The 23030-nt window shown below is 42.2% G+C and overlaps 3 protein-coding genes across 7 annotated transcripts in view; 1 reads left to right on the forward strand and 2 right to left on the reverse strand.

Moving 5' to 3' along the window:
• st8sia5 (ST8 alpha-N-acetyl-neuraminide alpha-2,8-sialyltransferase 5) overlaps nucleotides 1–4718 on the reverse strand; it is a gene marked incomplete at its 3' end in the record, with an annotated part of 10875 nt that extends 6157 nt beyond the window's left edge. For 2 of the 4 annotated variants that reach the window (XM_080841686.1, XM_080841685.1), the window contains exon 1: nucleotides 4421–4718. In XM_080841686.1, coding sequence (XP_080697812.1) covers nucleotides 4421–4560 — 140 coding nt within the window. In that variant the 5' untranslated portion in view covers nucleotides 4561–4718. Of the gene's footprint in view, nucleotides 1–1362; nucleotides 1459–1780; nucleotides 1886–4420 lie in introns of all 4 variants that reach the window. The other 2 variants (XM_080841683.1, XM_080841684.1) reach the window with 2 other exon arrangements.
• Nucleotides 4719–12838: 8120 nt separating this feature from the next.
• Nucleotides 12839–15013, reverse strand: rpl37 (ribosomal protein L37). Its single transcript, XM_080841907.1, has 4 exons — nucleotides 14973–15013; nucleotides 14327–14462; nucleotides 13955–14039; nucleotides 12839–12941 (listed from the first exon to the last, which is right to left on the reverse strand). The coding sequence occupies exons 1-4, from the start codon at nucleotides 14973–14975 to the stop codon at nucleotides 12872–12874; spliced, it is 294 nt and encodes a 97-aa protein (XP_080698033.1). The 5' UTR covers nucleotides 14976–15013; the 3' UTR covers nucleotides 12839–12871.
• A 730-nt stretch (nucleotides 15014–15743) lies between these two features.
• On the forward strand, nucleotides 15744–18356 carry pdcl (phosducin-like; the record flags this gene model as incomplete). 2 transcript variants are annotated; one of them, XM_080842778.1, is made up of 5 exons in its annotated part: nucleotides 15770–15802; nucleotides 16313–16339; nucleotides 17010–17193; nucleotides 17336–17517; nucleotides 17784–18356. In XM_080842778.1, the coding sequence occupies exons 3-5, from the start codon at nucleotides 17016–17018 to the stop codon at nucleotides 18354–18356; spliced, it is 933 nt and encodes a 310-aa protein (XP_080698904.1). In that variant the 5' UTR covers nucleotides 15770–15802; nucleotides 16313–16339; nucleotides 17010–17015. The 2 variants fall into 2 exon arrangements, with proteins under 2 accessions (XP_080698903.1, XP_080698904.1); XM_080842777.1 differs by lacking the exon at nucleotides 16313–16339 and having other exon boundaries at nucleotides 15744–15802.
• Nucleotides 18357–23030: the final 4674 nt, after the last annotated feature.

The following is a 23030-nucleotide window of genomic DNA, read 5'->3' on the forward strand; positions in this document are numbered from 1 at the left end:
CATTTCACCATTCCGTCTGTCAGGGGCGCTCAGAGTGAGTGACTCAGAATGTGAGATGGGAAGGCGACAAGCTCCTTTCAGATGGTTCTACATCAGCAAATAGCCAAGCAAAGCTTGGTGTTTGACCGCTCCTCAGGTGAGATCGCTACACCGATAAACTCACAACCAAACCTACGCTCATCTAGAAAGACAACATATCATACCTTACAGAGACACATATAGGGCACTGAATGCAAAATGCATTTTCCATGTGCAGAGAATTTTTCAGTACACACTAAATATTAGTTTTATTCAAATGTCATCAGACTAGCCCGTACAAAAAAAGCTTGTCTCTTGCATACAATGCAACATTTTGCATTCAGACTTTCAAAACCTAGTTCTATAATGTTAGTAGATTAGAGGGCTAGTCTTATATAAACTATACATTATGTATAAAAACTACATTTTAAAGAACTACATTCAAACTATCAGCAGCATCCCAGTTGTCATACCTAAACAACTCAAATTATCACAATAAGCATGAGCAGACATATCTTAACTGCTACACTTCACACATGTTCAGAAGCTACTACTCACTCTGCTGAGCTTCACACTTAGCGATGAAAGTGATTTTGCCGAATGCCTTTTGTTCTCCAGCTGAAATTCAGAGCATCACACAGCACGGAGCCCAAATGGTGGTGAGGCCGAGCCAAAATGGCCACCATGTTTCAGACTTGTGCTGTTATTACTGTGGACAGCTTTGAGTGCTCAACATGGACATGTCATCTGTCCATTGTGTGAATTTTTTTTAAGAATGTGTAATGGGAGGGCAAGATGTTTGATGAGAGAACCTCACGCTGGATACAGAATGGCGTGAAATAAGGACGGAACAGAGAGAAAGAGAAAAGAACGAAACAAACAAACTGAGCAAACGGCGTATACATACATCTGAGACCAGTGAGGGAGTTATGGCGCATGCCTGTGTGGGAGCTCACTGGAGCACACGGGGGAAAATGTCGGTGTTCTATGAAAGGTTTCAAGGTTTGACTCCACCCCTGTGACCTTTGAACCAGGAAATGAAGTCCCTCTTTGACACATACATAGCACAGTGACAGTGCAGATGCAAAGAGGAGAAAGGGAGGTACACTCTCGCACACACACTCACATACACACACTCTCTCTCTCACTCATACACACATTCTGACTAATGAGAACATAACAGTGGAGGGGTCCCGATGTAGCATGCAGAGTTCATACCTGTCACTCGTTCACACACACACACACACACACATGCACACATTCGCACAGACACAAACCAAAGACTGCTGCAGAAATGAGCAGTCTGTCTGAGCGATGATAAAGAAATATTGCTTACTGGCCTACCTTTGCATTCGTTTTTTTTTCTTCTTAATTTCGTCTAGGCAGGGCGTGCTTACTACAGCAATCTGATTGTCTGAACCAATGACCTGACGAAAACATCTGTCAACATGCAGATAGCTCAGTTAGAGATGGTCTCAATCCCCTTTAGAGCCCCAGTCCTAAAACCTAAACTCATGCGGCTAAGCCTTGATTAACTATGGCTAACTAACTAGTAAAAATGAGTCTTAATTGGCTATGCTGTAGTAGATTATACTTTTATGTGATTGGATGGTGCCATTGTCTGATCGGTTAATCAATAGCGTTTCTAACAGCCAAAATCTAACAGTTACCCTTAATTAACCCATATCTCTTTCCCTCTATTTTCTATATCTCTGGTTCTCCCTCTGAGGGTCTCTTTGGCATAGGTGAGTGAAGCTGGTACCTTCTCCTCCCATATCTGGCAGGCCTCAGTGGAGAGTCGTCTGGCAGGTTTAATCCGCTCCAGTTGCCTGCCTCATCTCCGCGCAGTCGGCTAAACTGTTGCCCACTGGTGGGAAAATGAGTCAGTTTATTTCTTTTTTTTTTAAACACACCTTCAATTTATACCATTGACACACACCCTCTCACACATACACACACACACATATGAGCACACACAAAGCTGCACCTTAGTGAAGGGGACATAGAGAAGAAGAGAGTGAGTGTTAGACAGAGAAAGGGAGAAAGACAGAGAGAGAGAGAGACAGAGAGAGAGAGAGTGAGAGAATGAGAGAAAGAGAGAGAGAGCAAGAGAGAGAGGACAGAGAGAGGAGGGGAGAGAAATACCACAGGAGAATGTTTCAGCACAGTTGGTTTAATCATCGTGTCAGATGAAAGGGAGTCATGGCTCACTGGCCTGGGACGTGACCATGGCCGACACAACATGGCTGAAACAAGGTCCCCTCAAGGAGAGGATGGGGGGGGGGGGGGGGGGGCTCGGCGCAGGGGGGGCTGGGCTCAGAGGAAAGAGGGATGAGAAGTGCTAGACCGGCCTGCTCCTGTGTTACTGGATACGACAGGTCATCTTCCTCCATAACTAGACCAGCACATCTGGTATCATATTCGCCATCTTCATATTCATCTGTGCTCCAGCTCTCTCTCTGTCTCTCTCTGTGTCTCGCCATGCCTAGAGGCTGTCTGGAGGCGAGTACACTTCCCCCGGCTCAAGCTCTGCTTGAGGTTTCGTCCTTGCCACTGTCTCTACGGGGCTGGCTTTGTGGATGCACATCTGTCTCTTTCCAAAGCATTTTTATACAGCCATGTATTTTGTTAAAATATTCCATTTTGGGAAAATATTATGGGATGAGTTGAAAAGCGCAAGTGGGAGGACATGAAAGATACATAGCTCTGGCCTGTGCGGCCCCTCCAAATGGAGGTCTTAAATAATAAAAATGCTTATGGCGGCTCCCTGAAGATGGAACATTTCAACATACAGTCATGACCCCACAAACCTGTTTTAATCCAATGTTAACTTGTTTATTCTTTTTATTTGGTTTATGGAAGTTCTTTTGTCAGCAGTATATTGAAAATCTGTTCCAGATCTGACTACAAACAGTTGGATTTCAATGTAGTCTTCTGTTGTGAATTTAATTCTCACCTTTAATGGATTACACCAGATTACATCATTCTATCTACTCTTGTCTTTTCAACTCATGTCCCATGTCATGAAACGGATAAGTTAAAGGCATTGCTGGTACCACTGCCATTGTGTCTTTAACAGTGTAGATCAAATGCAATGCAAGCATGCATGCCCATGAGAACCACCTGCCAGAGAGTAACATGGTTGGGATACCCGACGCAATCCACCCATAATAGCTTTCATTCGGATAACTCATTAGTTTAAATTTGGTTAATTCCTTAGAGGTACATTTCCTGAATGTTGTGTAACGTTACTATGTGCAACAGCACCACAGTTGCTGCAGTTGCAATGTATTTTGAATGCAAACATATAACACATGCATTTCAGGTGACTGCATTTAATTTTGTTTTACAGTTTCCAAGAGCGACCCTATCACGAGACAGGCAAGAAAAGAGCTCCCTAAGAGAAGAAAGAAACCTCAAGCAGAAAACAAACCACGGAGAAGCCCACTATCGCTATAAAATATTCACCACAGATGCTCTAATTCTCTCTGACTGTATAGTCAAGTCTGCTGTTTCTATTGTTAGTATGTGGTCTCTCATGCATGCCTCTCACAGTACTACTGTAACAATCTGTGCTCCAGCCATCACTAGGATTACTACACATTTTCCCTGCAGACTGTATTACAGTGTCTCCAGTCACTGTGGGGATTACAGTATGTGCATCACATTTATTACCACCATGTGCCAGCACAAGAGCAGTGCACTTGCATTCATGCACGCCAGTCTTTGAAATCCCCCTACATCTACAACCAAAATTCAAATGGGTACTCGGTTACAGTCATTGCGGGTTCTGCTAATACTGTGTACTGGAGGCAGTATTGAGGCAGTTTGTGAGAGGCAGTAATATGATTAGGGAGGCAGCACTTTAGGGTGGGGGGGGGGGGGGGGGGCACTGACTAGGGTTGGGGGGAGGGTAGCACTGGTGATGAGGGACTGTGATGGTAACAGGGGCCATCGTCATGGCGGCTGTGGTTCCCAGTAGATGTATGACCAGTCTCTTAGGCTGGAAGTATACAACTAAAACCAACAAATAGGAATGAATAAACACAATAAACCAACGTAAATTAAAGGAGGCAGGGAAATCCCGACATAGTCAGCTGTAAGCCAGTCATAAGCCTATGTATGACATGGAAATGTGGATTAAACCTCACACCGTGATGTCTGCCTCGTACGCGGACCTAACGCCTTTGTTCGGTGGAGTACGCAGAGCGCATCTCTTCTCTTAATGATTCTGATTCATAAGCAGGCATGACGCGCGCGTTATAGCGCGTGATGCGATGATCTATTGCGTTGATGTGGAACGGGCTCACATCAGGTTGTGACAGGCACATAATTAGCAAACAGAAAAAAAAAATGATAACGATAACAATGTTGACAGCCCTTGACAGGAGACTGCTTATACCTTTTGACGTAGTTCTTCCCGTAAAGAATCTGCTGCACGAGTGTTACCAGAGCGAAGGCACAGATGAAGATGAAACAGAGGGAGCGACTCCCCAGCAGATCTCGACTAGAGGTTGGATCCGCGTAGCTCATTCTCGTCATCCCGACGATTAGTATGGACAAAAACGATCTTCAAAAATATTTAAAAAATCCAAACAATCACGATCGCGCGCTCCTCGTCATCTTCGGGGTGGATGCTCACCTTCTCAAAACACACTCCGCTGCGGCAGTTTGCGCTTCAGGGTTCGTTTTCCCGCGGCATTCCCGTGCACCTCTGTTCACAAGCACTACGATTTTGTTGTGATACAGAGGGTTTCAAATCTCCCTGAATAACTATTCATGTACGCTCTCATTAATTGGGTCGAATTTTGTCTGGGATTTATTTTTTGTTCTTTTTAATTCTATACGCCCTTCTGTCATTCTGCGCGCGCGTTCGCTTCAGCTTCGATGCGTCTAGCGTACCCCTTTCCCATAGCGTGCACGTACGCTGACGCGCGTGGCAAGAATTCTCGTCACAGTTTTGAGGTGAGCGAACGCGCATCTCTCTCTCCATCTCTTATACCCCATTGTCATCGGAGACAACCACAATGATGGGTACAGAAGCTTTGCCCATTCAGTAATCTGTCTGTAATCCGTCTCCGGTCTCTGGGGGCCCCAAGAAAACGTCTGAGCATGTGCCCGCTAACCCCCACCTATACTTGATGTAGTCAGAGATGGGCAGTATTTCAATTACTTGTATTTGAAATACTAGTTAATTTACTTTTGAGTATTTTGTAATTTGTATTTGATAGGACCGATAAAATATCGAATGTAATTTGTAACAAAATACTTTAGAGTGGAGTCATTTTGTATTTTAAATGCTCAAAATACTTTCTCCAGTGTTTAGGCATAAGGAGATAATTTGTCTGTCTGATCCTACCACTATAGCGTCTGATCTGTCTCTGAATGTCTTTGTCGAATCAGGCAACAGTCAGGCAACAGTCAGGCAAAAGTGTTGTTTGAAATGGCCTGTCCCTTTTTGGGGTGAAAAGGAAATCGCCCCAGATCTCTCTCATTGACTCTCATGTTAAAAAACGTAAATAGCTGTCTTGATCCTTGTCAATTTATTTTCATTCGTAGGCTACGCCCAGGGTGCGATTTGTCCAAAAACCAGAGGGGGGGATGTTTTTTTTTTTTTTAATCATGAAAAAAAAACAAGCAATACATAGGCCTAATTATCTTCATATACATGCATCACATATGTCTATGATATGATAATCGCTGCTAGACGCTCAGTTCTTGTGCTCCCTCTCATTCACGTTGAAATACTGAAACCGAAAATGAAACTTTGAAACTGAAACGCAACCTTTTTGGACAGAACTCACTACAGTAGCCTATACACGGAAATTAGCAAAGCCAGCGAATTCTGAGAATGCCGACAGTTCGGGTAAGGTGAACGTTACTGCCAGCATGTAGGCAAGTGTAAGAAAACGCTGTCACAACCTGTCTGTTTTTTCATTGTTTTTTTAATAATTGAAGGTTAATTCATCCAGCTGAGGTGGGGATGTAAAAACCAGAGGGGGGGGATTACCCCCATCCCCCCCGGCAAATCGCACCCTGGCTACGCCAACTAAAAGGAGGTTCTTTCAAAGAGCACATCGAGTTGTTGCACTGAACGTTGGCCATCTTGACAGAATGTGACTTGATCAAAGCCTTATGACGTCCTTATACATATGACGAAAGCACGGTTGGGCGAGCCCTCCCGGAAGCCATAGAGATTGCATTGCGAGCACTGTTTTGTGAAAACATGAGAGTCACACAGCTGCTGCCTGCACAAATATATACATAATCAATTGGCATAGCTTTGCTTAGTTACACTGACTGATTGGGTCATTTTAGATAAGGTGATGTCCATGACTTACATAAACTGACGAATATAAAAAGACAATGCATTGGGTCTTAGATTCAGAGATGCTCCATGGACCCCACTCTCGTTTTGGATGAACCGTCTGCAGGATTTAATAAAACTTCAGTTTATCGGACTCCGGACTTCTGACTCCGATTGAATATTATCTCTAAGTTTTTGGAAACAGTTGTACATTTGCTACAACAAAATTAATTCAAATCTTCATTAATCCAGGCTCAGTTTGCCACGTTTAAAGAATCTTTGCCCCAAGAATCAGGCAGTTTCTGAGAACAGAACAGACTTGGAGAACAGGAAGAGGGAGAGACGACACAGAAAGACAGGACAGGATGCTAACAAGGGAAGATATTGAGATTTAAGTACAATCAGGCCTTTATCAAATTTTCACATTCAGTCGGGCCATCCTATTGTGAAGCTCCCAAAAAATGCAGAAGGGCGCTAATTTCAAGCCCACTGGTATGAGGATGACCCCTTACTGGAATATTCTCCACAGAATGATGCCATGCTCAAATGAATTGCTGTATTTGAGTGTTTTATTTATAACTATCAATAATGACCCTGTTCTTTTCAGTTCTACAGTCCATGTGATGGGGGGGGGGTCAAAATTCCTGTGCACATCCTGTTTATTGGTAGCCTGACGATGTCATACTCATAATTCTAGTCAGAATATGAGTCTGATACTGAACCATTGGGCTGTGATTATGGGGCGTGTTTCAACGAACCAGGAAAGAAAATGCCTCTTCGCTGAATTGGATACCTAGAACCAATCAGAGCAACGTAGTATTACCATCTGATAGATTAAACTTTTACCTGATCCCGTAGGAAGGACGGCAAAAACATCTTTTCAATCGACAAATGCCTTGATCGCGTTTCTCTGTTCCTCTTTCAAAATGAATGTGCTGTCAATAGGCCTATCTGTTGAGATATGCCTGCTCACGTTACTTAATTAGCACTCAAGGCTAGAAGCTACCATTTGTTTCAAAGTTTTTTTTGTCTACGCGTTAGCATAACCTATCAATAATGGTCTAGAGTGCTTCAGTTAAGAGCTACTATCCTCGGCAACATTCGTGTTGCACACACAACTAACCGAGTCAATGTAGACATAAAAAAAGTCGTGTAGATATCTTAAATCATATCAAATATGTCCCACTAAGCTCCCGATACGGCGCCATCTTTGTTCGATGTATATTCTATCTATCATCAGGTCATCTGTCCATCAACGTATACGGCCCGCCCTTACAATTTTATTGGTTTAGATTGCTTTTTCAACTTTTCTGAAACGTTTAATCTCTCCCAACTAGCTCAAGTCCAGACTGAATCCCCCAGACCAAAAATTTGGGGGGCGGAGTTTAGGCTGGTATCCAGGCTAGTTTATTGGTATATTCAATAGTAGTTTTGCACAATTCCAAACTGAAAGCTTGCTAGATAGCCTTTGCCTGTTCCAACTAGTTAAAAAGGTAAGCAAGCTACAGAACGTTAGCATATTATGCTATCTTACACATTTAATTTTAGGAGATCCGTTATTAACAACGACTACAGGTGCTCTAACAACCTTACACACATAAGTTTTATTGCTGCCGTCATGCAGATATGGACAGTATTTCAATTTATGTCAATCTAAATAGTTTGAATAGCCAAGACGCATTGCCAAAAATACTGATGTAAACCCTTATTCAGCTAAAAAATTGCACTGACAAGGTGTTAAAGGAGGAATATGTGCGCAGAGGGAGGGGGGAGAGGCCTGGTGGTGGCAGTGGTTACAAACATGAAAAAAAAATGGGTCCAGAACTAAAATGTTTGGGAACCACTGCCTTACACCACTGACAAGGGCCCGTCATAATAGCCTGCACCTGGGCCTGTGGCAACTACGTTACGCCACTCTATAGCCCAAACCTGAATGCTCTCTTATAACAAATTGTGAGAAAACGGAACATTTAGAAAAAGTATTTCCTTTATTTTAAATACAAAATACATGTATTGTATTTTGTTACATTTTCTGGCACCAGTATTTTGTATTTTATTTTAATACATTTATTTGAGGGGTATTTGGTATTTTGGATCAAAATACATTTTGATGTATTTTTGCCCATCTCTGGATGTAGTGACTGGCATGTTTTTGCATAGTCATCATGAGCCGGACAAATGGTGTAAAGTAACTGTTAGAAATTAAATAATTATACAGTATTTGTAATAATTAAAAATGGATGTGTGTGGGGACACCTTATAGCCTTCAGAATAACGTAAGACGATATTTTGAAAGGCAAGTCCCTGTCATCTTTATACTTATCCTACCTTCTTTGGTAAGCCTATCTGTGGAGACATGTTGTATTTGGTCTGCTATCTTGGAAAGCAGATCTTATTTCGGCTGGTTTGGAGAAAACAATGCCTGCACAGTTCACATCCACCAACGTTGTTAGAATTGACAACCCATTTATCTGCAGGGACAAATTAAACTGTTGCCATAGTTAATTCAGTCAACCTAACAGATTCTCACTAATCACTGTTTTATTTTTCTTCTTCCAATCCTATCACCTGCTGTCAGTTTGAGTAATTTAACAGGTAGTTGTGTTTCCCAGTGTTACAGCTCTGTAGCCTACATATGAAACTCCTAGCAGGCTAATGATGTGGGGGGCCCTAGAGTTTCTGTACGTGTCATTGTAGTCTCCTGCACAAGATTATACATTTCCAGGGGGCTCTCGTTTTCTTGATTGTCGTTGCTGTGCAGTTACGTAATCAGCTGTCCTCGGGGCCCCTTCCAGCTCTGGGCCCCAGGCAATCACCTGCTTTGCTTCTCCTGTCGCAGTAGAGGGAGAGGTGTGGTTAGGGAAAAAGAGACCAAGATAGCTGGGATGGAGGAGATGTTAAAGTCAAATACAGTTTTTTTGTACAAATTAATTTCTCCAGTTTTCAGCACAGTGCACAGAGTGTTTGTTATTTACAGGCTCTCATGTTGAAGGGATAATGTGCTCCTTGAATTCACCATCCCTTCAGAATCCTGCACAGAAGGACTAACTGCCTTCTAAGTTTGTTGCCTCAGTTAAAATCACATCCCCCAAAAATATATTTTTTACCTAACGGAGGCTTTGCATATTCAGGCGTTGTTCATATTGAATGGCTGTAACTATGGTACATAATTCGATAACCTTCTTCGTACACTATCAGGGTGTCAGATGCAGAACATTTGGGACGAATAGGACGTTTGTGTGAGATAATGTGTAGGGCATGTTATCAACACTGAGAGGTAACTGTAATTTATGATATTTGTTAATCTATTTATGAATTGTTATTTATTATTATTTAGCTGTGGAAGAAGTCTGTTGCTGCCCCTTCTGTCTCGTTGTCTTTGTGGCAATGACAATAAAGTAGGCTACTTTGAACCTTTTGAACCTTGAACCTAAAACTTCTCTGTCATCTAAGCACATTTGTATTCTGCCTTCGGCACAGTGCTGTTTGTCATTGCTGTTTTTATTTCTGACGATTAAAAAACAAATAACCAATGAAAATAAGGGACATTGGGCTCTAATTTCACTGATGAGAAAAGCAACTAGCAGTCGAGTAACGCATGAACTATACTATTTTGTGGCGTGTGCGAGCAATGCGCTGACCCTCCCATGTTAGTGCTTAGGATTGTGCTCATGGTATGAAATTAGCTCAATGATTTTTCCAGGTTACTAAATTAGCTTTAGGTCATACACAGCGGGTTTTGCATCAAGATGAGAGAAAAAATGTCAGAGCTCAGTACAAGACAAAGTGGGACACCTGTCATCGCCCTATGCATGTATGAGAAGTGATAATAGGATGTAGCCTTTCGGGAAACTGCCTTTGATATGGCATTAAATACAATTAGTTTCAAAGGGTGATTAAAATGCTGTAACATGCTGATTTGTATGATGGCGATAGTTTTTAGTATTTGCACTTCTTTATTGTCATTTAAAATGGTTTGTCTTTATCATAAGGTTGCATCAAATGGGTGAGATAAGTAACTTTATGGTAAAAAGGTCATAAAGGATTCTGTGGGTGGAGCTTCAGAGATACCATTATTTGAACATGTGCACTGTGGGTATAGCTAAACTCAAATTTGTCATTGCATGGATTAATCCATATTTGGAGACATTACAACAAACAACAGAGTGTTCACAGTTCAATGAGCAAACTGAGGAAGCTGGGTTATAGGTCACAATGTCAGACTGTGAATAAGGGGAGTATCCTGACATGGAAATTTGAAATGTATTGGTTGGAGGATAACCCCTTGAGATGCAGCATCTCGTTTTCAAGGGGGTCCTCAAATACAACATACAAGACAAAAGAAACGGTAGGTTGGAGCCATATAAAATCAGTGATTGGCTTTTTAAAAAATCAACCCATGAACACAATTCATACTGACAATACCTATGCACAGGTTGCATACAATCAGGGACTTAGCAGGACATAAGGAAAGCACAGGTGACATCATGAAAGTATGTGTTTATGTATACTGTACCACATTTCTAAGCACGACTCTCCAAAACTAGGTATGGTGATGTCTCACCATGTCTCTCTGGCACATAGAAGCCTCTTCTGGAGCCTACCGTGCAAATACATAACACTGTTAATTACAAAAAGTGTCCTCAATTGTGCCAACACATAATTCAATTTTTTGCCAATTTATTTTGTGAGAAACTGTACTATATTCTCCCAGTGATGCAACAGCCCGTCCTAATTCTGACTTGATCTCCTGGGTTTACATCCCTTTTTCAGTTGAGACTGTGACCCAAGCACTGAGGTTCGAGTGCCACTCACCAGTATCCAGAGCCTCCTACTAAACCAAGTCAGAGGTATCGTTTTTATTTAAAATAATAATGTCAAATTTTAATGACACATTAATGCGGTGTTAAGAAAACTAAAAACTGCCCTTCGCCACTCTTCAGTTTTGCCTTAACCAGGGAATGAAATGGCTCTGCAGCAGTTTCAGTGTGCACACAGAAAGTGCAGTCACTGCACCCATAGGAAGGAATTTTCCTTTCCTGTCAGATACAGTGCTTATGGTGACATAGTTTTAAGTCCCAAATGATCGTAAATGAACAACTATTACGGGTTGGCGCCCGGTATGGGTGAATTGACTTGGGGCTGTTCTGCTTAAACCTAAGTGGGTTAAGCACCCATACATAAACGGTTAAACCCTACACTTAAGGGAAAGCAATGACAAGCCATAAACTAATTGCACATCTAAATAAACTAAGTTCAATCTCTCTGTAGATTGCTGCATGTCACACAATCTCAACATATGGCAAATTAGTGTTTACTTTAAAAGACAACCAGTCTATTTTATTTATCATATCAGATGGAAATGTACAGCAACTGAGAGGCTGGTGGGGATTCACATCCAACCACGTAAAAAAAAAACATAAAGCATGAAAGAATAAAACATGACTTGGTGTGCCTACTCCTAATGCCCTCACATACAGACAAGCACTACTAGAGCACAGATGCCTGCAACAGGCATTCAACATCTGTGGGCAACTTAATCTGGTAGTCCGGGCACAACTGTTGACATAAGCCATACTCAGACTTAAAAGACGTCCATGTCTATACTAGTGACCTTAACAGTGCAAATGGGAGAAAACTGCTAAGTCATACGCTTCCTATGCAAAACTTACATTTTACTTTATTTGTAAGCTTTACATTGGAGCAGTTTGTAATTTGCCTGATTTTGTTCAACTACCAGTCATGATTCGGATCAAGGGGAGAAAAAAAAAGAAAAACCTGTAACTGCAGACATGTCAATAGACTGCTCAATTAAAACCCTCTGCCACTTGTTTGATGCTTTGGATTTATCCAGCTCCTACACATAGTTGAACCATATTAGCTTGGATAATATAGTTCAGTGCAGACACAAAATTATTCATAAATCATACACTTTAAAATGTGGTGAAGCTCTTGTAACTTTTTTTTGTATCTACTCCGAATGCCCTCACATACAGCTGTTGCAGCCGATCACTACTAAGGCACAGATGCGTGCAAGACATTTAACATCTGTGGGCAACTTAATCTGGTGATGTCCTGGCACAACTGTTGACATAAGCCATGATCAGAATAAAAAAAAACTTCCATTTGCACTTTTGAGGTCACCGTATGGACATGGGAGAAAACTGCTTGGTCATAAGCATCCTATGCAAAAGATAGTTTTCCATAATTTCTATGCTTCACATTAACATGGGAGCATTTGTAATTTGCCTGTTTTTGTTCAAACATGTCATGATTTGGGTCAAGGGGAGCAAAGAAAAATCCACTCCAATAGTACCATGTACATGCAGACATTTTTCTGTCTATAGACTGTTCAATGACCCCCCCCTCCCCGCCACTTGTTTGATGCTTTAGATTAATCCAGCTCCTGACAATTATTCATTAATCCTAGACCTTATCAAAATGTGATCAACTCTAGTAACAAAACAAAAAAAATCTTGAACAGATGCATAAATGAGGCAGTTGGAACAGAAGTTTTACTGAACATTTTTATTGACGATTGAGACTTTAGGAGGAGCTGGATGCTGCCACCGCTGACCGTCTGGGTTTGGGAACAGTGCCCTCACGGAATCCATTTCTGCAAAACACAAACAATAAGGTATTGACATGGGTTTCTGACCAAATCAGGGTGACTTGGCTCATATAGAACCAGCTTCTCCATCTCCCCAAAACCTTAAATCATACCACCAACGGTTTCAAATGAATTGATCGTTTAAGCAAATGACGTGCACTTGTATAACAGAGCCTCCCACAAAAAAAAAAAATCTATTTTGAAACTCAATTTCAATACTCAGACCTAGATCTTGCTCACACTATCAATGTCATTGGCGCAATCCAATCCTTGCCTATGAGAATGTATCAACTATCATTATTAGTTATATAATAAGATAAGATCCAGGCATTTCAGAATATTCCTTTGAACATAACACTAAATGCAACACACATCATGATGCATAGAACCCTGTGCTGCATGCTTTCTAGTTTAATAATGAATTACATTGCCCAGTTCAGTTTTAATTGTGCCCAGTTTAATATTACCCAGACAAGCCACATGAACACGGAAAGGCCAATTGTAAGATAAACTTTGCTTCACTGGATGGATGCCCAATAAAGCAGTAGACAAATCATACGAAAGCAAAGTTATCAATCTTAATATCACATTCAATAGGAATTTACAAATCATGTTGACCAACTACAACACCAATACATCTTTAAGCACACACCAGAAATAGCTCTCCTCAGTATAAGGTTGAAATCACGGGATATCATTTGTTCAGACATTTATATTTTACACATCACTGGAGAGCAACTGTGTGTGCACTGGAGACAAAACTTTAGAACAGAGTTGACCACGTAAGCATCTACAGTGGCAACAGTGGTCAAACAAAACACCTGATAACTTCACCCGCACAATTAGTCAGACTACAGGTCTGAGAATATAATTTTGCGCTCAGGACACACACTGAAATCCCTAAAAGCTCATCAGAAGATACAACAGCCCTCAGCCGCCAACATGTCAGCGCTGGCTTGACCCATCCCAGAAAAGGAAGAAATCTTCAAAGTGTCCCATTAATAACTAACTCAGCTCACCTGAACCTGCGGAAGACAACCTTCATGTGCCTCATACGGCCAGTGCCAGTGGTGCTGCGTCTCTTGGCCTTCTCACTCCAGTTATCTGTAAACACAGCCACATACAAATTTAATATTTTATCAACCAATCAATGAGCAGTGCACACACTAGGGTGCTCTCCTCAGGATAAGTAGCTAATATCACAGAGTTTCATTAGTTCAGACATTTATTATTTTTAACATCACTGGTGAGCATTTCAAGACTTAGAACTGATGCGCCCTCTGATGCATAAGGCCAATACCTGTATGTACAGACATTTGCACAAGCGGGCAATGCAAATAACCAATTTGAAGTTTAAGACGACTTAAATTGACACCAGTGGACAAACTTACACTTTCGCTTGCGCTTGGCTGGGTAACCGCACTTTCCGCAGGTAGACTTCTGGAGATGGTAAGCCTTGGAGCCGCAACGACGGCACAATGTGTGCGTCTTGTTACGACGCTTTCCGAAGGAGGACGTACCCTTCGTCTGAAACGCAAAACATCACATTAGAAATGGAAAGCAAGCCAGGTTAGGCTAGTCTTTAAGGGTTACCAGGGTAAACTCCTGCTTTACACACATCTTAACCATGCAACCCATAACAGATTAGCATAGCTAGCCACCAGTTTACACGCCACTTAGCTTGCTATGAACACTTAGTTGTTGATTTTGCTAGAGGAGGCTTAACCTAAGTATTCGGATCTTCCATAACTACACCGCGAAAAGTTAAGAGTGTACCTGATGTGAAACGGTTTTAAATCCTTTTCAGTGCTAGCTACACATTATAGAACTGTTACATTTGTGTGGGGCTTTGCTTACCGCAACACTTAGCTAGAAGGCTAACATATTATAATAATATCTATGAGGTGTACAAGTAAAATGTTGACAAATATCGGACCAGGGTGTTTGGATATGTTAAAATACTCCAATTGACTACATTTCCAAAGAGTTTAAAGACAGATGTTTAAGGATTTCATTCCACAGCTAAGGTACACTCACCATCTTTCCGACGAAGAGGAAGCCAAAGAGACCGGAACTTGGGTTTGTGTAGCGTTAAATAACCACCGAAGGTTTTCCTGGTGCAACCATAAAATTATGCCCGGGGCTTGTTCTAAGAAATAAAAAACGAACTGTTAAAAACATTTTATATCAAGTAAGCTTTCTTAAAGATGTCATGATTGCAAGTTTTGCAATAGTCCAAGTGTACACGATTTTCTGCAATTACTTTAACCTTAGTAAAAGGAAAAAGGAAAAATTTAATTTCTGGAAAATGTTGTTTTTACAAGTAATACACATATGTTGCAAAACGCATTTGGCTGTTATAAAATTGTCTTTAATTTGAATATGGACATTTTATTATATCAATAAAATGTACAACCGTTTAATCTTAGGAGCTGAATTGTTTTCAGTAACCAAACCAAACAGTTAGAATGAGTTGTTTCTTATTCTGTGTATACTCTGTTTGCAAGGAATCCACCTTAATTTCAGTTGGAGACAAGGCTAAACGGGATGACACATACATTTTGTTGAACATGCGGGATCTGTCAAGTTATTTTGTCGATTTTCTAAAACCCGTTAATTCTCTCATATGGGTTTTCTTAACAGTAACTGACAAAAATGCGAATCCGCATTATACAGAATGACGACTGTCACTAAACTTGTTTTCGTTCACTTCGCCCATTTCGCTCGTCTACGCCTTCTCTGACCACACGTTCATTACTGGCGTAAATTCGATCTAGGCTTTTATTTTGCCCGGAAGTGCACTGTTGCCCCTTGGGTGGAGGATACTGTACAATCAAGTCTGTTGGATTTCCAAAGCATATATTGTGGTAAAATGGCTTTTTTGACGTAAATGGCAAATATACAGTCGCTGATATTATAGATTAATGTAACGAATCTTATCACTGCCTTGGTAATACAGACCAAAATCACTAGTAGCGAACGTTATAGCTAGTAACTTGCGAATGATAGCCAATGTTAGCTCGCTTGCTATCTAACTCAAGAGATTGTTTTTGACGTTTGGAGAATGTTAGCTATCCGTTTGCCGAAAAAAAGTCTGTAGTCGATTAAGTTGGATGTGAAATGTGGTACATTGCCCATATGTTAATATGTGTTGCGGTGTCAGTGGTAACTTGGCTAGTTAAGGAAGTGTAAGGATGCCAGCAAACACTTCCTAGCTGGCTAGCCGAGATTGACAGATAGTGAGTTCTAAATACACCACCGTGTAGTAATGCTAGCTAGCTAACGACTACTAGTAGTCGTTAGACAAAGAGGGGAAACCTTTTATCATACTGAACAGTTGGATTTTTTCCTTTTGTGTCTTTGTTCGTCGTCGCTAGCCTGTCACAGTCGACCTATATAGCCAGGTAAGCTTAGTTAAGACCACATCAAATTAAGGCTAATGAGCTTAGGGACCATCGGCCCACTTTCCATCATTGTTATCCAGTAGTAACTCGCTTTGCATGATAATTGATGGGGTCTGGGCTGCTGAGTTGTGCTATTTTACAAATTGTGTATGGGCTCTATCCACCGATATTTGTGTAGGAAAATAGGGAGTGTGTTGTTGTGTTTGTAATAATGCGTTTTACATCTCGTGGTAAGATGTAAAGCTATTCACGGGCCCTGTTTGGCCTCCTAGACTAGATGAGAGATCCACTCTAAATTTCTCTGTGTCTGCATCCATCTCTGACAGACCATCTGTGCAGAGGGATTAACAGGCAGATAGTTGTTTTGCTTTTTGCTTTATCTAGCAGGTCCATTAATGCAAACAACATGCAAACGACAGCCTATAACTAGACACTCACATTGACACGAAGACAGCTCACTGCACAGACAGTTTTACTCATTCTCTTTAGGTATACAACTTATAATAACTGATGAAGCGGTTGTAGGTATTTCGCAAGACAGTGGTTAAGTCTCTGGCCTCTACTTTTATGCAATTATCTCAATGGCCTTTGGTTATGGATGTGTAAAGTGTTTTCATTCTAGCGCCTTCAAATGTGAAGAACTGAAATGTTACCTTGTGACTAATTTCAGGTAGCTATGACGACGCTGGATGATAAGCTCCTGGGTGAGAAGCTGCAGTACTACTGCAGTAGCAGTGAAGGTGAGGATAGCGACCAAGATGAAGACGAACAGGGGCCTAAAACCATCCGTGACCAGGCAGTGTTGGAAGCACCAGAGGTGGAGTACAGCGCAGATGGCACTGCTGTTAACACAGGTAACTTAATAACCAAGGCTTGTCCTGTTTTGTGTTGCACATGAAGACACTCCACCCGTCATCAGTTGTTCTTGTGAGTTTCGGCTCACTTCAAGAAGCTTCTGAAAAGCGTTCGTTGTCTCTGTCTTTCTGTCTTGATTAGGACCAAAGGGCGTGATAAATGACTGGCGGAAGTTCAAACAGCTGGAGACCGAGCAGAGGCGGGAGCAGAAGAGAGAGATGGAGAAGCTGATCAAGAAGCTGAGCCTCACCTGCCGTTCACATCTGGATGATGAGAAGGACAAGGAGAAACAGAAGAATATACAGGACAAACTCCGTGGCAAGGTGTGTGTGCGTGTGCGAGCGAGCGAGCATGGGAGAGCGGGGTAATGTGTGTGTGCGTGAGCTGGGTAATCTGTGTGTGTGTGTGTGTGTGTGTGTGTGTGTGTGTGTGGGAGAGCATGGGAGAGCATGAGAGAGCATGTCTGGAGGATGTATGTTGACATACCTGCACTTGTGCAGCCATCCAGAATGCTACCATTACACGGCCATAGATTTATTTACAGTAGTCATGTATGTTCTTATTCATGTATGCGTTTCGGTGTTCTCAGCTTGGAGAGAAGAAGGAGGACGAGGAGTTGGACGAGGATGATGAAGAGTTCCTGGAGCAGTACAGGCAGCAGCGCATGGCCCAGATGCGTCTCGCCCTCGCCGGGGGGCGGCAGTTCGCTCAGGTGGTGGAGCTCAACAGCGGGGAGGAGTTCCTGGCGGCGGTGGACGAGGAGGGCCCCGGCACGCTGGTCATCATCCACATCTACGAGCCTGAGGTCCTGGCCTGCCAGGCCATGGAGGGCTGCATGATGTGCCTGGCACAGCAGTACCCGCTGGTCAAGTTCTGCCGCGTGCTTGGCTCCGACATCGGCACCAGTGCACAGTTCCGCGCCTCTGCGCTGCCCGCCCTGCTGTTGTACCGCGGTGGCGAGCTGGTGGGCAACCTGGTACGCATCAGTGACCAGCTGGGCAACGACTTCTACGCCACGGACGTGGAAGGCCTGCTGCAGGAGTACGGCCTGCTGCCTGACAAGTACGCCCAGACACTGGCCAACGCCGGCGCAAACGGAAGCATCCGGAACAGCAACCTCGCTCAGCTCAGCGACTCAGACAGTGACCTGGACTTGGACTAGACCCCCCCCCCCCCCCCCCCCCCACAAACACCTGAACACTCTCTCAAATGTCCACACGTACACACGTACACGTATTCACCCTTATGCACACCAACCACAAGAATACAATCATGGTTTTCAGAATAGCTTATTTTTGGCTAAGGTGAGTTAGTGAGCTGGGAGAGTCTCACCAGGGGTACCATTAGTCGATATTTTCAGAGGCTTTTCTCTACTAGATTTTCTACCCAAGCATATATTGATACCTATAACATGACTTGTGGGATGTGTTGAAAGTCAACTACCAGTGTGTTACTGTGAGCTACGTTTGATCAGAGTAGCACATTGGATGTGTAGTATGACAATTCCGTGGTCCGCACTCCTCCACACAGATTTGTTATTGTAAGTATATCCATTCCCATTATTTAGAATAACTATTGAATGAGCTGTTAACTGCTCAGCGTAAGAGTAAATTGGACCTCATGATGATGATGATGATGATGATGATGATGATAGTAATGAAGATGTGATGACTGAAGCTGCTAAACATGCAGGTGGAGTCGACTGCAGACCGGACCAGTAGTAGGATTGCTTACCTGTCAGTTCATTTAATTTTTTTAAACTTTATAAATAGTTTTTCTTGAATTTCTCCACTAGTAATTTGCCTGTTCAGCAGTCCTAGTCTTTCTACTTCATGTGTATAGCCATTGGTCATTGGTGTTAGGAGGGAACATTTTGTGTGTGTGTGTGTATTTATTGTCCTTAGAATTAGGGTGCGTTTTGTGAACCTGTTCACGTGTGAGAACATATCAAACATCACTGCTAATTAAGCTCTTGAATTGCTCAGTTTCCCATTTCATAGACATAAGCACAAACACTTAACTCATGCTTGCAGATCACCCTGGCACGAGTTCACAACCCCGCGAGATGCCCTCCACAATGTTGACTGTGTATGTGTGGCAGAGAAATCTCTGAATTCATCACCTGAAATTGAAAATATGTTCCTTATGTAAATTAGGTCAACTATTTATTCCTGAAAGCACGTGCTTACTCTCAATTTTTGTTTTAGTTTAGAACTGACCAAAGGTCTGTATTAGCTTTGGTTTGCTTGCGATTATGTTTGATAAATATGTCTGTTTTGGATTCTATACCTTGATGTGTTTGTGCAAATAAAAATGAATAATGACCAAAGAAACTGGCTTTCCCTCAAACATAGAAACACACATACCAGTCCAGTTTAATCAAATTCTTTACTGTCTTTTATTCCCAGTGGTTCTTAAAATGATTTACAAAAATAAGATTTAATTGGCATACCACAAATTCCACATGTAATTTTGAAGTGCAAGGGATTTCTGTCACATATTGCATTTCATTACATTGCATACAATATATGACCACACACATATTTACACATACGTATACTCATACATATACATAAATACAGTACAAACGAAGATAAAGTTAGAACAAGTGACTATGACTATGAGCTGTGCGAAGCATTCATTCTGACCTAACCCTCACAACACATTGATTACCACACAGACGCTACAGCAGATTGAATTTCCAACACATTTGCCCTGAGCATAAGAACGGAACTCCAGAGAGGTAGGTAGGTGCTATGGCCTGTCAGGATTGAATTCAGACGTACTCAAAGAAGATGGGTCAGACGCGGTACTTAAAGGCTCTCTGGAAAAAAATAAAAAGCAGACTCTAGCAGGTCACTCTTCGTTTGAAACTCTTGGTGTTGTCACGTTGCTCTAGCTGGACAGTTATTGATTGGAGAGGCTCACACCAGCACAGAGCAATCAGACAGTGGCTCAAGGGTGTGTTGATTCCCAGGTCTGCTGGCCTCTCTCCCAGGTCCCCAGCGTGAGAAGTGAAGCCTTAAATTAAGCCTAGAGCAGAAGGTGGGTGAGTAACAGGAGAGCCAGGAGCAGGAGTGGTGTACAGTCTTTGAGGTCAACGGCCGAGTCGTGAAGGTCGTGGCAGAGAGCGTGCTCCAATAGGAAGTGAGTATCGGGGTCAATGCCTGAAACAACACACAGCGCAAGAGGCTCCACTGAGTTATGTATCACACATGTCAAGTATCACACAAAACAAACAGTACAAAATATTTAATTATATACAGGATATATTTTTTTTTAAGCTTCCATTTAAAAAGTCAAATCGTACTTTGTTCAAAAAAATAGTGACTGGTTATATTTCTCTCTTTCAAACTGGTAGGCCTTCTTTAGCACCTAAATATGGCCTGATTTGTCACCGACTCATTGAGCTGATGGCCATCCCATCTGGCTCTACTGGTTGAAAACTGGTGTTTGAGTACCTCATGAAATTCATCTTCTAAGTGTGTTAAATGGTCTCCTGTATTGTTGTGGTAGAGTTGGTAGAAATGTCATTCACCCTGTGGCTGAATCCAACACATAATACACCAGTACCAGCTGACATGGCTGTCAATAGCCAGCATGCCTTATATGGGCAAAGGCAATGTGAAATCATCAATCAATGTGATCTTTTGCCCTACACTTTCCATGATAATGTGCCATAGAAAAACAGCTAAATAACAACAGAACGGGATTTGTTATTAAAGGTTGTGAGTGTAAGTGTGTGGAGTAGAGTGGAGTGGGATGAAATAAATGTGTCCTTACCATGTAGAGACCACTCCTCCCAGAGATGCTGAAGCTCTTCTTGGTTAACATTGGTCTGTTCTGCAGGGCAGAGGTTACACCACATACACACATCAGTTTTTTGTGTTAGGATTCTACAAGGCATAAAGTTAAGATAGCTAATTTTTTTTGCAGTCTACACAAGAACAACCACACACTCAAAAGAAACATCAAGTGTTGTCATATATCCAGTGCAAAAAAAAAATGTCTCATAATATATATTAACAGGGAAAAGCAAGAGCAAGAGCAGGGATTGAAGATACATTGAAGCAGGATGTTGGTGTGCCAGTGGATACATCAATGACAGACAGTGGCAAAGACTAAAAAAAGAGATAGAGAGTGGAGATAGAGGCTCCAGGCTGGGCAAAAACAGAGGGATGAGGAGAGAGTTTGGGAGAAAACAGAGGGATGAGGGATGTTTGGGAGAAAACTGGGGATTAGGAGAGAGTTTGAGCAAAAACTGGGAGATTAGGAGAAAGTTTGGGCAAAAACAGGGGGGTTAAGGAGAGAGTTTGAGGAATGAGGGCAAAAGGGGGCAGTAGGGGAATTGGGAATCTTTTTTTTTGGTGTTTACAACAACACATAACTAGCATGGTGCACAACCCTTTCTCAAATCAGAAATGTCAGGGTGAAGAAGAAGAAGAAGATCGGGACAGAGAGAAAGAGAAAGCAGTTAGAGAGAGAGATAAACATGGCCATACCTCCAGCATTGTGCAGCAGCAGTTGTCTTAACTCCCTGAGGGCCTTGGTCAAGTTCTCCAGCTGGTCGTGCAGGTGGATGTTCTCCTCGATGAGGGCATGGATGGTGTCCTGCAGCTCGAAGGCCATGCACACATGCAGCAGCGCCAACACACACACACACCACCGCATTCTTGGACAGCCACACGCGCATCTGAGCCGTGCGGCCCTTGATCACCCACTCTCGAGGTCCCTCATTACTAGTCAATACCCTGGCCACATGCACTGCAGTACACAGTGGCACAACCCTGAACTGATGATCAATTAAATCATTCCACATGGTCACACAATGAGTGTGATGTAACAGGTTTTTATCTGTTTATTCTGTGTGTTCCACAGGTCATTCATGTCTTTTTATGAATGCGTGCGACATTTTGTGCTTAATTGTTGTCTTCATTGGTTTTATGTGTAAAGACTTTTCAACACGTGACAATCCGCAGTTGGGTTTAAAGACTGAGCACTCAATAGATTGGTAGGCTATGTGCATCGCCTCTTCCACTCACACAGAGATCAATACAAACAGGCCATCAGTACTCTGCTGTTTAATTAAGTGTGCTTCCATTTGGCCCTTCCCATGATTCCCTGTGACAAATAGATCACTGCTGTTCACAGCAGGCGGGTCAAACATCCTCACGTTCATGCCTGTCAGATAAAACTGTGAGCAATTTTGACGTGGACATCATTTTCTTAATGGCAGACAAACCTCCCAGACTGATGGCTACAGGAGAGCCCGATGGAAAGGGTCATTAAAATGTAATGCACCTGATTGTAGATAGACAAATTAAAATGATGGAACAGCAACTCGCACCTAATTGCGAAACCTCACTTCAGTCGGATGAATGCTTTCATGTGTTCAACATTGTTCTTCATGAATAACACGGGCTCTGAGCTCAACAGGTTCAGTGGTGGTATTAAGCATGCAAGACTTCAACCATATTCAAGGCATGAGAAAAATGATGGATGCATTCATGGTCTGGAATATCAGTACAAAAAGATTACGAGATCTGAATTGTCACGTGTCAGAACATTGGTCCAGGTCTAACAACCTACAGATTGATCTGGAAGTCAGGCAGCTAACAGAATTGCACGGTGGCAAACCTGTGAACCAAGGGTGCCAATTTGCAACTTCTGAGCCGCCTCAGGGACTAATGTCAAAGTGAAGATACTTTAAAGCCTATAAAATCAGATTTGGTTTATGGAAATCAGAAACATGAATAACCAAGAACCTACCCCCCTCCTAAAGTCAATAATGATGAAAATGGTGTGGTATTACCCATGGAATCCTTTTTAAGTGACA

Source organism: Sprattus sprattus (assembly GCF_963457725.1).
Source record: "Sprattus sprattus genome assembly, chromosome: 7".
NCBI classification, from domain to species: Eukaryota; Metazoa; Chordata; class Actinopteri; order Clupeiformes; family Clupeidae; genus Sprattus; species Sprattus sprattus.